The 19,793-nt window shown below is 41.6% G+C and overlaps 1 protein-coding gene across 2 annotated transcripts in view; it reads left to right on the top strand.

Moving 5' to 3' along the window:
- runx3 (RUNX family transcription factor 3) overlaps positions 1-19,793 on the top strand; it is a 59,651-nt gene that overhangs the window by 24,110 nt on the left and 15,748 nt on the right. The window contains exons 3-6 of one of the 2 annotated variants that reach the window (XM_015034024.1): positions 1,706-1,947; positions 2,575-2,731; positions 4,464-4,568; positions 19,484-19,627. In XM_015034024.1, the coding sequence (XP_014889510.1) occupies positions 1,706-1,947; positions 2,575-2,731; positions 4,464-4,568; positions 19,484-19,627 (648 nt within the window). Of the gene's footprint in view, positions 1-860; positions 1,948-2,574; positions 2,732-4,463; positions 4,569-19,483; positions 19,628-19,793 lie in introns of those variants that run through there. The other variant, XM_015034025.1, reaches the window with a different exon arrangement.

Here is a 19,793-nt window from a genome sequence, read left to right as displayed (position 1 = left end):
TGACAGCGATTGAAAAGGCAAACGCGCCAACTAGTGTCAGAAGGACGTATGGCCTCGGAGTTTTGCAGGGTGTGCCGTCATTTCATGCAACTTTTTGAGTTCCTAATAATTTAAGCCTCTGGCGTACACAGACACATGCAATTATAAATGGGTTGCGTGTTTGATGTGGAGGCAATTAAGAGACCATTGCACGCTTGTTTTAATTTTCTATATTTAATTCAAACCAGGTAATTAACGCGATAAGAATCTGCCCGAAACCCCAATTTTGCTTTATGAAAGTTTTTATTTACTTGGAGAAGCAATGGAGCCGCCAGACACGGCTGATGGCTTTTCAAGATGAGTTAGTGAAATTAAAACCACAGGTCTGTGAGAGTTTTTTTAGATAGACGACAAACAGATCAAATAAAAATGATTTAAAAGAAAAAAACAAGTCAGTGACATGGGATGGAATAAATCAACGTGAAGAGAATAAAGTTTAAGATATTTAATTAAATGTTTTGTTTTCCTGTCGCAGCAGTTGCGTTGTATGGACTCCATTTTTAATACATCAGATCTAAATCTGAGACCATTTTAACACCATTAAGTCCATCAAATTTTATGTGCATCACATTTATCTTATTGCTTTACGTTATCAGCTGTGCGTAAAAAAAAAAGAACTATAATAATTCATAACTTATAAGAAAACTATTTACCCATGTAGTCTACAGCTCACGGAGAAGAGCAGATATGTATCAATAATTGAGCCGGTGTAGTATGTGACAACGGGGCAGATCCGGAGAAGAAGCGACGCACTTTGATTGGTGCGCCAAAGCCCAACCCAGCGCACTCATTGGCTGAACCCAGTCACCAAAAGCTGAAATGAGTTGTGTAAAAGTAATATCGCGGCACTCTGCAGCCTGCTCAGCCACAAGTCTCCTTCTTTGCGCCCCATAAAGGATAACTTTGAAAGGAAATCCAGCTGGAGCGACGGGGAACCGTTCCTTTTTATTTCAGGATCTCGCAGATCCAATCGGGAAAATTACTTTTACGCACGAACAAAGGACTGCTGCAGTTTGATTGCTTTTATTCGAGTTCAGGACATTCAAGTTAGATATATTTTTCTCTCTCTCTCTCTCTTTTGCTCAGCGGTGATGGTAGTTTTATGGTGATATTTAGAAGTTGCGACAACCGCTGAGCTGGACTCTAACTTTTACATGTATCGTGGCTGGATTATCGTTTTGTTCCAAAAATATTTAGGGGGATTTTTTCCTTAGTTTGGTGTTTTTAACTGAGAGTTAGAGTGCTCTGTGGTGTTGATGTATTGTTTACACGCGGCTGAAAGTATTCAAGTGTGCGGTAGATCCGAGCGCAGATAGAAAAGTCCAACCCTGCGCAGAGTTTGGACAGCGTCAGCTTGTTAGATACATATATGCAACTCTGATGTTCTTCAGGATGAGACATTGTGGGTTGCTGATCTAACGCCAGTCAGCAGAGAGTATTGTTATTTTTTTTTATTATTATTATAATTTTTTTTTTATTCAATCAGTGGAACTTTTTTTCGCCCCCCTTCGCGTTCGCCTCCATCCTTTGAGACCAGCGACGTCTGGACCAGAAAGAGAGACACGAACTCCCCCCAATAACCTGAGTTTGCCTGTCCTCCAGAGACTTTGACACAACCCCAGTCAGGTGGCGCTGACCCAAGCTGTTGTGATGCATATTCCCGTAGAGCCGCCCACCACAAGACGGTTCACACCGCCCTCCACGTCCTTCCCCTGCAGTAAGATCGGAGACGGCAACGGGCCCATGGCCACCCCGGGGCCCCTGAGGACGCGGCCAGACAACAGGAACGTGGTGGACGTCCTGGCGGACCACGCTGGAGAGCTAGTGCGGACCGACAGCCCCAACTTCCTCTGCTCCGTGCTGCCGTCGCACTGGCGGTGCAACAAGACGCTTCCCGTGGCTTTCAAGGCAAGATTGGTGGTTTCTAAATAACTAACTATTCCTCATTTTAATAATGCACAGAGTTACTTTCCTACTGTAATGACAGAGATGGTCTGATCTGTGCACGGGAATTTAACTGCTGGTGTTTTATAAATTTACACTGAACTTTATTCGAGCTAAAATTTAATTATTAAGACGCAGTAAGACATTCAGAGGCATTGCAATTTGGAGCTAGAATTTGAAGTCGGAAATGTGAAACCAAGATGCAGTAAAGCTTCGTTTTTATCCATTTTTGCATAATTTTATTCACAGTTTTCTAAAAATATATTATCCAAATGATGAGACATCGGGGGAAAAAATAGCCGGATAGAGATAGAATGGCCACCATGCAAATCAAGATGTTGACATAAACATTTAACTGGATGTCAGCGGTAGATTCATACTGCTGTGTGTTATTGGTAAATCTCTCTCCTGCATGCTACACGTTTAATACAATTTGCATTACTAACATTGTGGGGAAAACTAAAAGAAATTTGGAGTTAATTATAGGACAACCGGATGTGGTTTCTACGCGAAGTCCAACGGAGATTTTCTTATTATTATTAATATTTTTGGCGACCCGCAGTGACCACCTGCTTTTCCTCCCGTGCGCAGGTCGTCGCGCTCGGCGACGTTCCCGACGGGACACTGGTCACTGTCATGGCCGGGAATGATGAGAATTACTCGGCCGAGCTGCGGAACGCCTCCGCGGTGATGAAGAACCAAGTGGCCCGTTTCAACGACCTCCGCTTCGTGGGCAGGAGCGGACGAGGTGAGTCAAAACTATGAAACTCTCTCTCCCTCTCTCTCTCTCTCTCACACACACGCAAACGCGCGCGGTCTCACAGATGCTTTCAGGGCCTTCTTGCAAACAATTAGACGATGACAATGTTTCTACCCAGGAAACTAATAGATCGCAATCTTATTTCCGTGTTTGTGTACACTCATTCCTTCAGCATATAAGGAAATCTTTATCAGCATTTTCATTTTAAAAAGTCAAAACATTTACGTTAGTTTTATGAGTCATTCTGGCGTGGATAATTTCACTCTGTCCATTCTTATTATCAAATATCACGGCCTTGAAGCGCGGATGCAACTTATCTGTATATTCCAAATCTAAGAGAGCACAAATTATCATCCATCCTTTCTAGGTGGAAAGATGAGCGCACACATTATTATTTTTTTTTTTACCAGCTGATTCCACTCTTTAAGTCCGGTTTTATCATCCGCGTTGGGTTTAATTTTTGTGCAGAAAGTCACACATCAAGGCCCGAGTGCAGGATGTTGCGGTTAAAGCGCAGGCCTGCTGACTGTACTTTTTGTACCCTATCAAGCAAATCAAAACCTCTCAATGTTAAAGCATAAACAACCGATTGTCTCCACATAAAACATTATTCAAAAGTTTGAATGTCACCGAGTGGAAGAAGCATTTCTTTAATTATCAACGCATTTTTTTTTTTACTATTTACCCCACTCATCAAATATATATATATATATATATATATATATATATATATATATATATATATATATATATATATATAACAAGATTCATGTCTAATGGATAGGCTGCAAGCAAACCTGAATAATACAAATAAAATCAGTTACAGGGTATATATTTAATTTATGCAAAACAAAACAAAAAAACTTTCTGCTCTCCTCTCACGCTCTCTTGTTTTTAAGATAAGGAGTCCCCCCCCCTTCCTCCCAGACACACACACACACACACACACCACAGGCGTCACACACTGCCTTCCTCTTCTTGCACAGACTCTAGTGCAGGGCCGCATCCAGAAATATGTGAATGTGAGAAAGATGGTCACTTCTAATCTCTGGATGGCACAAATACCTCGGAAGCCATAATATAATATTATTATGCTGTGGTATTCAAAACGGATTACTACACATGACAGAAAACACTGTTAAGTAAATAAATAAAAAGTCTTGCGAGTAAACCAAGTTCTCCTTCTCTCTTACATTTCTAAAAATATATATAAATTCTTTTACATGCATATAAGACACTCTGGTCAGAGTGGGAGGTAGAAGTTTCATGGAGGTAGTCCTTTCCCCTCCCGGGGCCCTCCTTTCATTCTGCTACTGCTTTGATTCAAATGCTGACAAGATTTAGCCAATAATATTCTATTGCTGTAAGCTCTTTGGGAGGAATCTGGAAGGCATTCTGACAGTAATCAAAATCATGTTTATGGCAAACCTGTCAACAATATGTTTTTTTTTTTTGTTTTTTTTTTTTCATTTTAGCAGGGAGAACTGATTTGAAGGTCTCAAAGAAAATATGCAATGACTTATTAATCCAATTTAATCAGGCTTCTAAAATCTAATCAGCTCAAACCAACCCTCCACCCCCCCCCCCAAAAAAAAGATAAACACAGATTCAAATCAAATTGTTTGATTTGATTTTCAAAATGAGGTATTGTCGAGCTTAGTGTAATTCTAACCGATTATGAGTGGTCCGTCATCATGAATGCAATGTGGTTTTGCTGCAGGAAAGAGCTTCACCCTGACCATCACAGTGTTCACCGGACCACCGCAGGTGGCCACCTATCACCGTGCCATCAAAGTCACCGTGGACGGACCCCGGGAACCGCGCAGTAAGTCCACGCACACAGACATCATCACACACATACCACAAATCTGGCATGCACTGCGGAGAGATGCGGCTGCTGCACAGCCATCCCATCAGAGCATGTGTGGGTGTCAGTATCTGTTCACAGTAAGAGAAACGCATGACTCATGTGCCGTTAGGAAAAAAAAAAAAAAGACAGAACAAGGCTGATACGTGTCCATGCGTAGGTGTGTAACTACTCACAAGTGCAGAAATCCAGTTTTTCACCAGAGTTGGTTTTGGGGTTAAGATAAAATTAAGGTTTTGGTTAAAAGGTGTGGTTAGGAATGGAGTCTCTGGAGAATGAAGGTAGAGCAGCTTATTGTTCTCAGTAGAATAGCAGTGCAGGTGTGTGTGTGTGAGGATCACCGTCAAGGTCCAGTCAGAGGAAACTGCAGCACATTAAGGCGAAAACCAAAGACCACTAAGAGGAGCTGAGCGTGACTCCAAGCCACAGGTGGCTCCGCTCCTCCTCGCCTTCCTCTCAGCGCTGGTCAGAGGGGTCCTACCTGCTGACCACATAAGTGGCTCGTTGATTTAATGCAGGGCAGGCCACGGGCACTTCCCACGGCGTTCTGAAGCTGTTGGCGCCCTTGCTTACCCACATGCAGCTGCGCTTCACATGTGGGGCAAAAGCAGCCAATACGGAGGGGATGGAGGAGCTTAATGTTAATCAGATGCATCCATTGCTTCAGGGGAGAACTGTACGTGCATAAATGTGTTGTACGGTTCAAAGTTAGACAAGACGGGCGTCTTTTTATGATGGCATCCATGAAGGGTGCGCGTTTAATGTGGCGCTAAAGGTTTCTCCGAACAAATGGACGCTGTGGTTTTGTGGAGGTGGATACTGGGACAGGGTGGATTTAACCCAGTCAAAACAGAGCGCAGCAGTGTCACATGAGAGGGGATATGAGCAGCACCACTCCTCAAGCCCCCCGTAGCCCCCCTCGCCATGCTGGATGCTATTTGCAGAGGTATAATACAGAGCACTGACTGCATAATAGACACTATGTGTGTGCATGGTTTCAATTTCTGCTGTAGAACAGAAAGAAAGAAGTTCTCTAAAGACGTGTGTGTCTGTGCATAAATGCGTTCTGATGTGCAGTCCCTGGTTTGAAATAACTGCGCGCATTAAAGTTGTCTCCCGTCTGTCTGTCGACACGTTTCGGCTCCGGCTCCGAGCTACTTTTACTCTGGCGCTCAGTGCTATAAAGTGACACTGTTTAATATAGGCCAGGAGGAATTTAAGGCTCCATTAAAAAACGCTTTTTCACCGAGTTGAATTCACAGAAGGAGCAAAAATAAACTTCTGCTGAAGCTGATTTAAATGAATATCATTTTCATATTTACAACAGAGAACCTCATGAGCTCAACCACCTGATAACGGAGGAAACATTAAAACCTCAATGGAAACAACACATCTAATCATCCCCGCATCATCATCAAAGTAATTTAAACAGCTGACAAAACAAGCAAATATAGCATATTAATATTGTCCATTATGTTGGGGCTGAATGAGCTTTCAGATCCGGGGCTCAGATGACATTTCGGCCCACTTTACTGCATTTGAGACTTTGTAGCCTTGAAATAGAAATTGCACGAGATGATATAAAGGAGCTCTCATATTTTAAACAAGGAACACATTCTCAGAGTCATGTTGCAGCAGAGTCGGAGAACAGGAACACTCGCTGCCTTTCAGATGTTATTAGGACCATAAAAATAATCAGATTCCTCTATAACCACAAGGAACCGACTTACATCGCTACTATTGAACAAAGCAGACAGGCACCATAAAACTACCAGGATTTTTATTTTTTTTATTATTATTAATTGCATCCTTTTGGGGACAGCTTTGTACTCCCAAGTAGCTTTGATTTCTGGTTTATGATGCCACACAAAGTGCCGTGCAGAAAGGCTGGGGCTTCTGCTCAGGCAGCAGGGCCGTCGTGCTCAGGGCTTTGGTAGGCTGTTTGTGCAGACAGGGCCCCTCTGCATTTGCATGGAAACCAGCCGAGCCGTGGCAGCGGAGCGAGCACCGAGGGGGAGGATGTTTTAATTAATGTTTGCTGATCCAGTTGGGAGAACCTGATGGACAAGACTGCAACGGTGGCTTGCCTGGGGCCATGAAACAAAGAATGACATGCCTTCTGAAAACACCTGAGCAGTAGGTTAGACACGCATACCGTCTGGGCACAGTTGTGTACACTAAAGTAGCTCCACATGCCCAGACACACACAGATACAAACACACAGAGACAAGTTCTGCCCCTGAACAGAAAGTATGCTCTGCTAAGTATTTTTGTCGTCTTTGCTGCCGATTTCCTCATCATGCATCCGGCATTCGTCATTATAACAGCTACCCCCCCCCCACACACACAGATGCACGCATGCGCACGCACTTCTTTAACTTTGTCACACACTATTATCATCCTTTGGCTGTGCTGAAACTGGAAACGGTGCTTATAACTGCCAATGACAGCAGCAAGGAATGACATGCAGCAAATGAACATGTGAGAAAAAAAAATATTAGAAATAATTTCTGTGTAAAGCAGATTCCAGGAGCTATATTGACTTCTGAAGTTTTTCTCACATTGCTTCAACATGACATCACCACTCACCTATTTACCGACAGGGGAAGAGTTGTTGACAGCTCTGCATCTACTGAGCTTAAGATATTTTGAACTTGTGAAATGATATTTAGAAATTGTATTCACAGCTTCTCTAGAGGGGTTGAGGATCTAATTTCAGAGGTAAAAAAAAAATTAAACTTGAGGATTTATAAAGTTCTGTACCCTGGTTTTTTTGCCAGTGGCTGAGACTGTTTGCTCTTCAGACTTTGGCAAAGCAGCTGTTAAATACAGATGTCTGTTTTCATGTAAGAAACATTTAAAAAATATATTTTGATCAGTAGTATTATTTTTAGCTTTCCTTGGCAAAGTTTCCTTTTGAAAAAGATTTCAGATCTCAATGGGACGGCAGATAAAATAAAAACAAAATTTAATATGTCAAAATAGATTGAATAGTTGATTTAGATAACATAAATTTTATTTTCCGCAAAACTAGTTTTTCCCTTTACCTACTTCTCATAATTGGCAATAAAAAATTGTTACCGATAGTATCGCGTTTTTATTAATAGCTTCCAACCCTTTTTATTTTCAGCAACATGTGAAAGAAACAAAAAAAATAAACAGTATTTACAGTCATATCTGAAAACTGACATTTTCTTATCAGCAGTGGCTGTTTCAATTCAGTGAGGTTGAAGTGGCAGCTTGTTTCATAGAAATGATCTCTCTGTACAGTGAGCTCAACACCTGCTTGCATCGAGATGAAGGCGAGATACATCGTAACCCCAAAGGGACCCCCGCCACCAAAAAAGCGCACGAGTACCACCACCGTGTTTTCTTGCTCCTATTTACTCGCTTGGGTGTGTTCGCTCAGCTCCTACAGGAGAACGATGGGCGTGGGGGAAGGACTCGGCGTGGTGGTGGGGGGGTGAGCATGCTCGAGTTGGCGGGTTGAGTCTATTTGCATTTGGCACACAGACTGTACAAAGTATGCAAATAGCCAAACAATGACATTTGCTGTGTTATTTTTCCTGTGATATTGCAGTCTCTCTGCAAAGTAAACAAAAAGACAGCATGCATGTTGATGCATTTGCGTGTGCGGGTGCTCAGGCTCATGCACCTGCCAGGTGCATCTCTTTAAAAAAAAAAAAAAAGAAGAAGAAGAAAAAAGGTAATCACCACCCCCTCTTAATATACAGCGCCACGCCCATGCTCCACAAATCACATGAAAGGGCTCACCCTCGGTCCCAATTGCGCTCAAAGGCAACTTTGATGTTTGAAAATGGAGATGAGAGTCTTTGAAAGAAAGGCCTACAGGTGTATCAGTGCCAGGGGAGGGGTGGGGGGAGACGGCAGGGTGTGAGACTCTGGGTGCTTTCCTCAACATCTATAATCTACAGGCACCAAAGCCAGGAGTCCTAATAATCAAATCCATCACCATCTAATTTCACATTCAGTCATTAAGACGGTCTGAATAAGTGCCGTTTCACACATGACAATAGAAGAGCAGCAGTTTTATTGTACTCTTAAAGTTGAGAGGTAAAAATTAACCTCTGCCGCGTCTTACGGTGACTAGAGGCTGTGGCATGCTTCCTCCCCTTCGGTCACTGCCGACAAATCATGCACAGTCTTAGCGATTAGATGTAGAGCAAATATTGGCCATATGATAAATCCGCTGGAATGCAGTGGTGCGTTTTTTTTTTTTTATATATACTTCAGGCTAAGACATTCACCACATTCTGAGGTTTTGAGGCTTGTGATGGGGCGCAGATGAGCGTCTCCCTGAAGGAGTAAAGCAGAATGTCAAGCCGCTGTTTATTTTTCTCCTATACTACAGATATGAAGGCAGACATGAGAGCATGTGTGTTATGATTAGAGTCATACCAATAAATTGCCCAGAGATCGGAATTTGACCATTTTTCCTTAATTGAATCCGACTGAAGATCAGCAGTGCAAATTCTGAAATAAAAAACAAAACAGATCTTTTAATTTAATTAAAGTCGGCCAAAGATTAGGGAATAATTTTGTAAAGTTATTTTATTTTTTGTTGTGCTTGAGCCTAAAATCTCTACAAAAACAATCACAAAAAAAAAAAAAAAATCTGGCACATTTTTTGATTTGACATAACCCTAAGAATAAGTTTATTTTTATAAAGTAGAGTCGGCCAAAACTGGTACGGAAATCGACATCGATTTGATTAGTGCATCAGTAATTCTGATGAATTTATTTATAGATAATTAAATTACACAGCAATATGGAAGCTTGTTAACTTCTCTTGCCACCTTAACCACATCTAGAAGCTTTGAGGCCAGCTCTCCGTATGACAAATTGTTACACACAGCTATGTTAATCCTCCTGTGGTTCTTACAACAAAAAAAAGAAAATAAGATGTACCATTGAGTCCTTTGGTGTCCTGTCGCTGCAGAAAGAAGACAAAAAGAAGAATATTGTTTGATGTTTTAAAAAACAGCTAAATGCCACCTCCTCGGGCCAGCTGATGACTTTCAAAGACGCACGCAAAACAGCTTCAGGCTGCTTAAAATTTCCACATTATTTTTGCTGACGCCACACAGAGGATTAGCACTCATTAGAAATTACCAAATAATTTACCGAGGACTCAGACAGTGCTCCTTTTTTCTTTTTTTTCTTTTTTTTTTGCTCTGATGATGCAAGCAGGCGTTTTCTGAGAATCAGATGAGAACCCTGGCTCTCTTCTAAACTCGCCAGCCAAGCGTCTTTCCTGTTTACTCACCTACTAGGGGAAGTAAAATGCCCACTCTGTGTGCGCTCATTCTTCCTTATTTACACTGACCCTTACAGGAGGGGGCCATTACGACCTTTCAGCTGTAATTCAGTAAAAGTTATGATCTGCATTTAGAAAAATAGTCCATTTTTCTAGGCTGCTGCATTATGACATTAAATGGTTTTCTGCACTGGGATGGTGCTGTGGGGGCGGCTCGAGGGAATGAAGCACCTGTTGGTTGCTGGGAAAGACGAAGCGTACCACCACCCTGCGGTTTGGATATTTATTTCTTTAGACCTCGACAGTTAGGAACAGCAAGCAAATAATAGGTACAGCGAGGTTCCACAAGTGGAGACGGATGCAGTTCTCATGGCAAAGCACAGAGCGAAGCCTTGACGGAAATCGCTGCAGAAAAAGTGAGGTCAGTTTTGTAAGCTCACACCTGCAGCTCAAACAGCCCGGTGAATTCAGCAAACTTGCTGAAGGTGAAGCGAGCGCAATGGAAAATTAATACATTTACATCTCTCACATGTCCTCTGACTCACCTGGAATATCAATTGTCAGTTCAGTGGAACATTTTGCGAACTGTGTGTTTGTTTAGGGCCAATGCACTAGTCGTTGCACTTTATTGTGCGCGATCTGGTGTGCATGGAGGTGTGAACACAAAGCTGTTTGACACATCTACTGGCGTTGCATTGATGTATGTGACAGCAAGCAGCTTGCTTCCCTTTCTCACAGCTCTGCAAGAGCCCCCACCTTTGCTTCAGCACCTTGCTGCTTAGAGCAACCTGAAAACATGCAAACACCAACACACACACACGCACGCACTCACAACAACCTCATTCACCATTAGAGCTAAAATAACAAACTAGCAGCAGTTTATTGCTTTAATTTGAGCTGTCAGTGGAGCCAAATAGGCCTTCTGTGTTCGACAAGGCCAAAACAGCAGCAGCAGTGGGAAATCAGCAACGTCTGCAGGCAAGGAGCCAAGAGGGCTGAAAAACAGCCCCATTTCTATCACCCCCCAACACGCCTGCGTTCCAGTAGGAGACAGTTAAACACACACACACACGCATAAAGAACAAAGCAGCTGCACAAAGGAGGAATGATTGCTCTTTACTTGCTACGGGCTTTGCAGTATTGTTAAAGAATCCGGGTGCATTGGTTCCTATGCTGGCACCCCTGCACCCCGTCCAGCCTGCCCGAACGTGTCTTTTTTTTTTTTATAGGCCAGTCGCTGCTTCTGTCTCACACACACTGACACACAAAGCACTTTATCCCCCCTTATCAGAAAAGGAAGGCTGTGCTCTTTGCTCAAACAGTCTCATGTAGCAACTTCCGCTGTGAGCGACTTGTTTTCAGGCCTGCGAGGGGGATTTTTCACACTGCTTATGTCCCCAGAGATTGTGATGCATCTGCCTGAGGGAGCAGATCCGAGCTGTGGTCGTACAGGATGAGCTACAGATAACTTCAGAAAGCCCTATAAACCCCTATTTGCAACAGAGTCCAGAGATTTTCTCCTCCCGTTTGTGAGAAAAAAAAAAAAAAAAAATTGCTTCCCACATTTCATCTGTGATAATAACACAGCACTGCCGTTTCATGCGTTCATATTGAAAGCCTTAGAGGAGTTATGCAAATTATTTTAAAGCAGGGAGATGTCTGTATGTGGCTAGCATTCACTCAATTTGGCCCAGACGAGACAGCCACAATCACCAACCAAGGGTAAAACCCACATCCCTCAGAGTCTGCCTCAAAACAAGAACTTTGATTTGCCCCACTGTAAATACTTGGTGGTGTGATTGGTGGCCTTGGCAAGCGGAGTGCCAAACACGCCGCCGCCGCAGAGATGCTTTGTTAGCAGGGTGCCTGGAATAGAGGTAAAAAAGGGAAGTAGAAGAAAAATGGGTGGCAGAAAGCAGCGGGGTGGGAGCAAGAGCTCGAGGGGAGGGGGGGGGGGGGGTTCAGGTCCGCTAGAGAGGAGGAAGAGGAAGACAGGTGTGCACTGCTTTGCTCAACAGATGTTGAAACGTCCTCAGCGTCTGTTGAGGGCAAACGGAAGTTTGCAGACAGACAAGTAGGCCCCAGCGCTGCATGTGTTCAACTGTCGCTCCACATTGAGCTGACGGCTTTCAGAAGCGAGATAAGGATGCAGCTCGCGTTTTTTTTTTTTTTCAAGCTTTTAGCACAAATAACACATCCAAGCTTATATGACCTGCAAGTGAGGATAAATGCTATTTTTGTGTTTTTTCTCAAATATAACTGCATTTTTCACCATTTTTAACTTTTTTTTTTTTTACTTGTAATCCTATTGCAACCATGCAAGACAATGCAGTCCAGGCATCACTATGTTTGATGCACGCATCAAGTCCATTTGTACAGTCGATGAAAATATTTACACTACAAATAAATTCTGTGAAGGTTTGGTTTCGAGCCAAAGCACGCCTTGCCCTTTGCTGCACAGATAGTGTGGAGGGCTCGTGTTGTAGTGTGTGTCTTCAAGGAAACGATTGAGTTTTCATTGTTTATTTTAATGGAGACACAGAAGGAGAAGTTGGGGAAAAAAAGGGATGAATGAAGAGAGGAAACACATTGAGCTGGGCGATCATTTAGATGTGGCATCACGTTCAAGCCCTGGCAGTCACCTCACCGAGCAAATGGTCTCTGTGTTGAGCTGATATGGGCTTTCGTGGAGGAAGGCCAGGGTGGATTTTACCGTTCATGTGGTCTGGCCTGCTCCTCCACTTAAGAGTACAGTAAAAAAAAAAAAAAAAAAAAAAAGCTTTACAAAAATTTCACTTTACCTGCCTCCACGTGCTTCAAAGGCCTGGAGTAAAAGTGCAAAATAACTTGTCACGCTAGCCTGCAGCAATTATGAGAAACTATCAGGAAATACAAAAAGAAAAAACAATTCACACACAAAACAAAGCAGGGCAGGGAACGGCGCACCCAGTTCTTCAAAGTGCAGCCACCGCCTCTCGGTGCATCCTTAATACCAGACATTTTATATCAAGCATTTTATTTATTCTTCGTAGACTTCCATAATGCTTTCAGTTGATGCGACCACTACCCTGAGAGGAGGCTAGTAAATCTACAACCTCCAGCATCCATTTTCGACACTGGATGCATATTGAGCTGCCGTTTAGGCCTCATATGTGCATTGACTCCCATCTCCCAGCTCTATCTTGTGGTTATGATATCATAGATAGAAAAAAAGAACCAGGACATTCTCTACTAAGTGCACCCTGATGCATTAAATATTCATCTGACCACGAAAACTACCCCCTCTCTGAAATGGGGCTGGTGTGGAGCCCCCCTCTGGCCCTCGGCCCCGCAGAGTCTAAGTCAAACGCAGGTGGTCAAACCCGACGAGCCGCGCCTGAATACAGAACCGACCAGGCTAAAGGCTGAACGCCTCAACATGATGCATGTTTTACTTTTTTTTTTTCACATCATAATACAGCATTTTTATTTCATTGCATCCGAGTTAACCAGAAAGTCATCAAAAAGGAAATTAAGTTTTTGTATGTTATATACATTATTTTACAAACAGAAATATTTCAGGTATTTTCTTCTAATAATTTTGATAATTGTCTCAATTACAAAACTCACAAAATGTCTTTTTTTTATTTAAATGTATATATAATAATAAATGTAATTGCACTACAGAAATATCTGCTCAACGTAAACTTGGTTGAGGCTCGTTTTTTAGTAATTACGGCATCAAGCTTGCAACTGCAGTTTGGCATGACGGCGTTCAGCCTTTGGATCTGCTAAGGTATCAAGGAAGCCCGGTTTGGTTCCTCTCATCTCCCTCTGTTTATAGGAGATGTTGACTTCAGCTGCAGCCTTTGCTCCACAGTTTGCTTTCACCACTTCAATTGTCTCTGTTGGTTGTTCACCTTTTTTGTGACACTTTTGCCTTCCAGTAAACTTACAAATAAAATGCTAAGATACATCATTCTGAACAGCCAGATTCTTTACAAATGACCTTTGGTGGCTTACCATCCTTATGTTGGTTGTGCTTTACAGTCTGCTGGAAAGATGTTAGTGTTCTCCATGATTGTGTAGATGATAATGTTTCTGTAATGCAGGCTGTAGTTTGTGCATAGTTTTTCCTTCCACTTAACATTTCCATAATGCATTGAAGAAGCTCTTCATTAAGAACCAGCTTCTTAAATACCAAGTTTTCTTTAGTTGGAAGTTATAATTAATAATATTTTTTTTAAAAACACCAAGTTATGATTCTATGTGGGTTTCACTTTTACAGCTGATAAACAACAATCGACTTTTAGATGATATTCTAATTGTTTCAGATGCACTTATAGCAGGTGTGCAAGGGCAAAGAGTTTGCATGTTACTATTTTCTAAGAGCACAGATACACTCTGGACTGTTCACCAGTTGGCCAAATGGCAAAACATAAGCAACCACATGAACATGGTCACACCTAAGGGCAATTTAAAGTGGGCGATTACATACAGTACATGTTTTTGGATGGAGGGAGGAAGCAGAAGTACCTTAATAGCGCCCATACATGCACACAGAGAACATGTAAACTGATCAGAGAAATTCCCCAGCCAAGAGTCCAACACTGAATCTTCTTGGACAGCCGCCGTTCCACGATTGCTTTCCCCATTACGACTGGGGGAAAGAAAAATAAATACTCTTGTTAAAGAACTATTCACAAAAAATCTGTTAATAAAATGTTAATTTTATCCAAGCAAAGAAAGAAAAGAGGATAGAAAGCAGAGGGAAGGAGGGTCTTTAGCTGCCCATCAGTTGATTAGTGGTGTTAACAGTAACTGTGGGTCCCGGGTTAATGGGCTCCAGGCCTAGTTCTAATGATGCATCAAAAACTCCCACTCCTAAAAAAAAAAAAAAAAAAACCACACACCACCCTCCCCCATCACACTGAACCCCCCCTGCTGGAAGCTGTGAACACTGTCGCCACATGCAGCACATGAGTTTGTGTGTGTGTGTGTGTCTGTCCCTGCCAGCTGGAACCAGGCCACGGGATCTGCAGCTCAAGTGTGTGTGTGTGTGTGTGTGTGTGTATTTGTGGGCGGCTGAATGATTACTTTCATCTCTAAAGAGCCAATTCATCTCAGACCACCACTGGAAACAGAAAAACTGACCAATTATATATTTTTTCCCCCTCTGTGGCATCTGCTTTTTCTTTCCAGCCAGAGAGCATTGGGATGTATCATTTCCCTGACCTCAGCCGTTTGAGGTGGTGTAAATCTCTTAATAACGACGCAAGGACACATATAGGGGCTATATTTGGAGGGCTGCTACCCCTAGGCTGGCAGTACTCTGGTCTGGAGTTGACAGTGGTCTCTGTGTGTCAGAGACAGAAAACGCCAACCTGCATTCCTTCCACTGCAGTTTAAAGAGAAGACAGACCGACTGCAAAGCATCTGAATAAAGAGATATCCCAGAGCGCATGAAGAGGGGGGTGGTGTTCCTGAGTAACGGCAAAGACCAAAGTGGTACAGCGGCTGAGTTGGTGTCATAATGTTCAGGAAATCAAGCTGCTTTACAGCAGCAGAAGAACAGCAGTTTCTGCTCCAGCAGATTAGTCATAACTGAATTTTTCTCAGACTTGTTAAGTTCAAGGTTACTGCTGATCAGAACGTGTGAAAAAACAAACAAACAAAAAAAAAAAACGTCCTGGAGTTGTCGCCGCTAGATTCTCGCTCATTGGGCATCATTTAACATGTATTTTCACCATGGAGCCAGATGCTCTCGCACTCTGGACTTGAATGCCTTTCTTAATGTCATTTTTGTTTTTCAAAGCACACCATTCTTGTGGTAATGATGTGCTTGTGGTTAGTTTTACTTGCGTTTCATTTTTAATTAAGCGTGTAGCTAGCGTACTCACTTCTGACCTATGAATCATTCTGGCATTAAAAATTTGCGTTTGTATTAATTCTTGTAATATTAACTTAACATTTCCCGTCAAAGTGAAGTTTGTCTCATATAGCAACACCTAATTGCTGCTAGCTGGTGAAATAATGGCACTTTCTGGAAACACAGTGAGGAAGCTGAAAGTTGTAATTTCAAACCTCATTGGACTTTAGGAGTGAAAGATAAAAAACTACTTACTCTTTACAGTTTGTCTCATTAAATCAGGGTTGCCCTTAGCACAGAGCAATCTTTCTTTGAGAATATTTTCATTTATCTTTAACTACATAAATTTAAATATATTGTTATGGTGCTATGACCCATTATTACATTATTATGACCCATAACCCATTATTTTCCAACTTGCAGCTTCAACTTCTGAGACAAATATAACATCCCATAATTGCAAGTAATTAATGAGTCTTAGATATGTTTCAAGCATACCTATATTTGAGACTTTTATTTTGAAATGGGGAAGGAAGCAGCTCTTTAATTATTCTGTGGTGCCAATGAAGGTGCCTAATAAATACCTTTCATTGGATTGACAACACAAGCATTGAGGAAGAATCCAGCACTTTAAATTGTAGGTCTGGCTGTATTTAAATTATATCCAGTTCATAATATTACATATGTAAAATGAATAGGCCTGTGCTGGATAATTATCCACTGACCATAGGTTCTTAAAAAAAAAAAAAGTTTGAGCTTCATAAAATTATATTTGTTTGAACACAAAGAGCAAGAGCAAGCATTGACTTTTGTCTTCGGGACAAACAAGCATCAAAACTGTTAAATATTTAAGCCTGAACAGGGATATTCTTGATTACAGATTTTATAAAAAAAAAAAAAAACAAACGGATACAATTTGCTAAAAAACAAAAATAGTGATTTGTGGTTTTTCAAAAAAATAAAAATAAAATAACTAAAATCTTGTTCTCGGAACTTGGTGTCATGCATCACCTCATGAGATGGATGTGTTGTTATGCCCTGATTAAAAAAATCTCTTAAACTTAAGCAAAATGCTGGTCTCTTGTTGACAGACTGGAGAGAAACTAACAAAGAGCTCATTTTTAATTTTACCTTCTGGCAATTTGTTTTCAAATTACTCATCACAAAACACAACTTGTTTCCCATTTTTTTAAGTAACATCTATTAAAACACTGAAAAAGTGTGACAGACATAAATCGGGATTTTTACACCAGCTTTCTTTAATTCTCAAAGAAATCTTTTAAGTCCATTGAGACAATTTATGTCTACATATAAAAAAAATCTATTGCTCACAAACACACCTCGAGGATAGTGTTTGAGGCTGATCATTGCACTAAATGCTGTTGATTTAGGCACATGGCTAGTAAATAAGAGAAAGCATAAATCAATTGGAACAAGATTGGAATTGTGAATGATCAAAAATAAGTTTTTTGTTCTATATATATATATATATATATATATATAATTCTATAAAATTTAAAGATGAAGACTGAAAGGAGGCAGTGGGTCCAAACAAATGGACAGAGCGGTAAACGGGAGGAAACTTTACCCATGGGTCAGCCTCGGAGGGAAGATATATTGCCCATGGGTCAGTGGAGAGAAAGGACGGGCAAAATCCATATTGGTCCGTCTGCCTTGCCCTCTTTATATTGTGATAAAATATTCAAATCCAGCCATTACTTCACATTAGGCTACTCTGTAGAGATGCCAGGGAGAAAACCACAGAATGTATACATGCTGGTTGACACACAGTTTTGGTGCATTGATAGTTACATTAAAATCTCTTCCCCCCATTAGAGGCATCCGGACTCACGTCTGGCATTTAAGGTGTGTTCACATGTAAAGCATGTGCATGTGCAAATACACATGCGTCTGTCCACGTAAAAGGCACAATCAGAGTTCATTTCTTCTCTTACCATTTCCCCGAAGGGGACCGCAGAGTGATAAGGGCACTAAGTGTGTTGGTTAGTTTTCTAGGTGCAGCAGAAATGCGTCACTTCTCCTTCCCTGACTTCACCTCCTGAACACATACACATATGTGCATATAAACATCTCTTTCTGTGTTTTTTCTTTGCTACGCTGAAGACTGATGACTATAAGGTCTCATAACCTTGTTTGGGTGTTTCCTTTTGACTAAGTGCTGTGTCAGTCAGACCTGAATTTGTGTTGGTGCGGGGGTGTGTGTGTGTGTGTGGGAGAGAGAGAAAGACCAAGATAGGGGGATGTTATTAGGGGTAGATGTAGTCACATTGTGCTGTTTTTCAAATGAGGTACTACAGATAAAGATCGTTTAACCTCATCACTTTTCAGAGACTCTTAATGCAATAATTCGCACTTTATTAGACATCAGTTTCAGGGAAAACAACATTCCTGCAGCAATTATTTTCAACCACTTACACCATCGTTATCTGTGGGTGACGTGGCAGCAGGTGCAGCTTGGGCAACATTTAGTGTCTAGCCAGTGTATTTCAAGGTCTGCTGACATTCTAATAATATTTTTGTGTTTGGCAGCTAAAAACATGGCAACAGTAGCTTCCTCTGTACATATGTTTACCTTGGATTATTCTAAAAGTAGATAGAGGGGTCCTGTTTCAATTCCTTAGTTCTCTCAAATTCAGAATGTAATTGTTACATAAAGATTAATCCCAATGATTCAGATGAAAAAAGCGAAACTCATTACGTAGATTCATTTCACACATTTAAAGTAGACATGTTTCAAGCACTGGCTATGGCATAAAGCTAATGAAAATACTCAGCTTCTCAGAAAATAACAATATTACAGAACAATTTAAAACATATTTTTAATACAGGACTATTCTGGCCTACACAAACATGGGTAAGACCGCTGACTTTGGAAGTTGCCATAAGAAGCTGGCTTTATAAAGCGCTGTGTTCAAGGATATTATTGGAAAGTTATGTGGAAGGAAAAACTGTCATAAAAACAAGGTGCACAAGTAACAAAAGTAATCGCGGCCTTGCAGAGATTGTAAACCAAACTCTATTTAAGACGTTGGGAGAGATCTACAAGGCAACTGCAGCTGAAGTTTGTGCTCCAAGACTTTGTCCGGAACCGGAGCTAAAACTAGTACACTCCTTATTTTTAACTGCTCCTCAACCGGAAACATCTTCTAAACCACTGTACCTTGGCTGGGGAGAAAAGGACCTGCACTGCTGCCCAGAGGTCCAAATTACAATTCAGCAGTTTCATTTAGAAATTCAGATCCTAGTGCCTGGAGGAACAACAGAGAGGCTCCAAGTTAGTGAGGTTTATTCAGACGTTTCAGTCAGTGATGATTTGATCAGCCATGTCATTTACTAGTTCTGCCTCACTGTGTTTGTTCAAGTTTAAAATTAGCAGAGCTGTCTTCCAGGACATTTTAAATACTGTACAGCTGAAGGTCCACTTTTCCTTCCACTCAACTTTCCACTGAAATGCTTGGACACGGTGATCTAAACATCCAGCTTTTTACCCTCATTGTGAAAGATCTCAGTGACAGTCTTCTGGACAGCTTGACATAAAAAATCTATAAAACACAAGTTTTCCTTTTTGAACCGAATTATTGAAATAAATCAGCTTCTCTGTGATATTCTAATTTAGCAATCTGCTCTTGTACACAAGAAAAAGACCAACGCTGGCTTCAGGATGCTTACAACTTTCCCTCAGCCATTGTGAAGGAAGTAAAACGTGCATGTTCCTCCATCTTGCAGGACACCGAGTGAAGATGGAAGACACCACGAAGATGCAGTTTTCCGACCGGCTGTCAGAAATCGAGCGCTACCAGCGGACTATGCGGATAGGCCCGGTCAACAACAATCCACGCCCCATGCAGACACACCTCAGTACCACACAAGGTGAGGACTTCAAACGCTTGCAAGCGGCTTCCTCAAAATAAAAACCGCAACAGCGAAAAGTCATCTCACTTTGAGGGAAATTGGTTTAAAGTAATCAGAACCACAAATCTATGTACACAAAAAGTTCTGTCGAGGGCTTAAAGTCAATGTGGGGGTGGCGGGGGGG

This window comes from Poecilia latipinna, unplaced genomic scaffold, assembly GCF_001443285.1.
Source record: "Poecilia latipinna isolate Pla-1442-1.1 unplaced genomic scaffold, P_latipinna-1.0 Scaffold285, whole genome shotgun sequence".
Taxonomy (NCBI): Eukaryota; Metazoa; Chordata; class Actinopteri; order Cyprinodontiformes; family Poeciliidae; genus Poecilia; species Poecilia latipinna.
The sequence above is the reverse complement of the archived record's forward strand: the minus strand, read 5'-3'. Positions and strand labels throughout refer to the sequence as shown.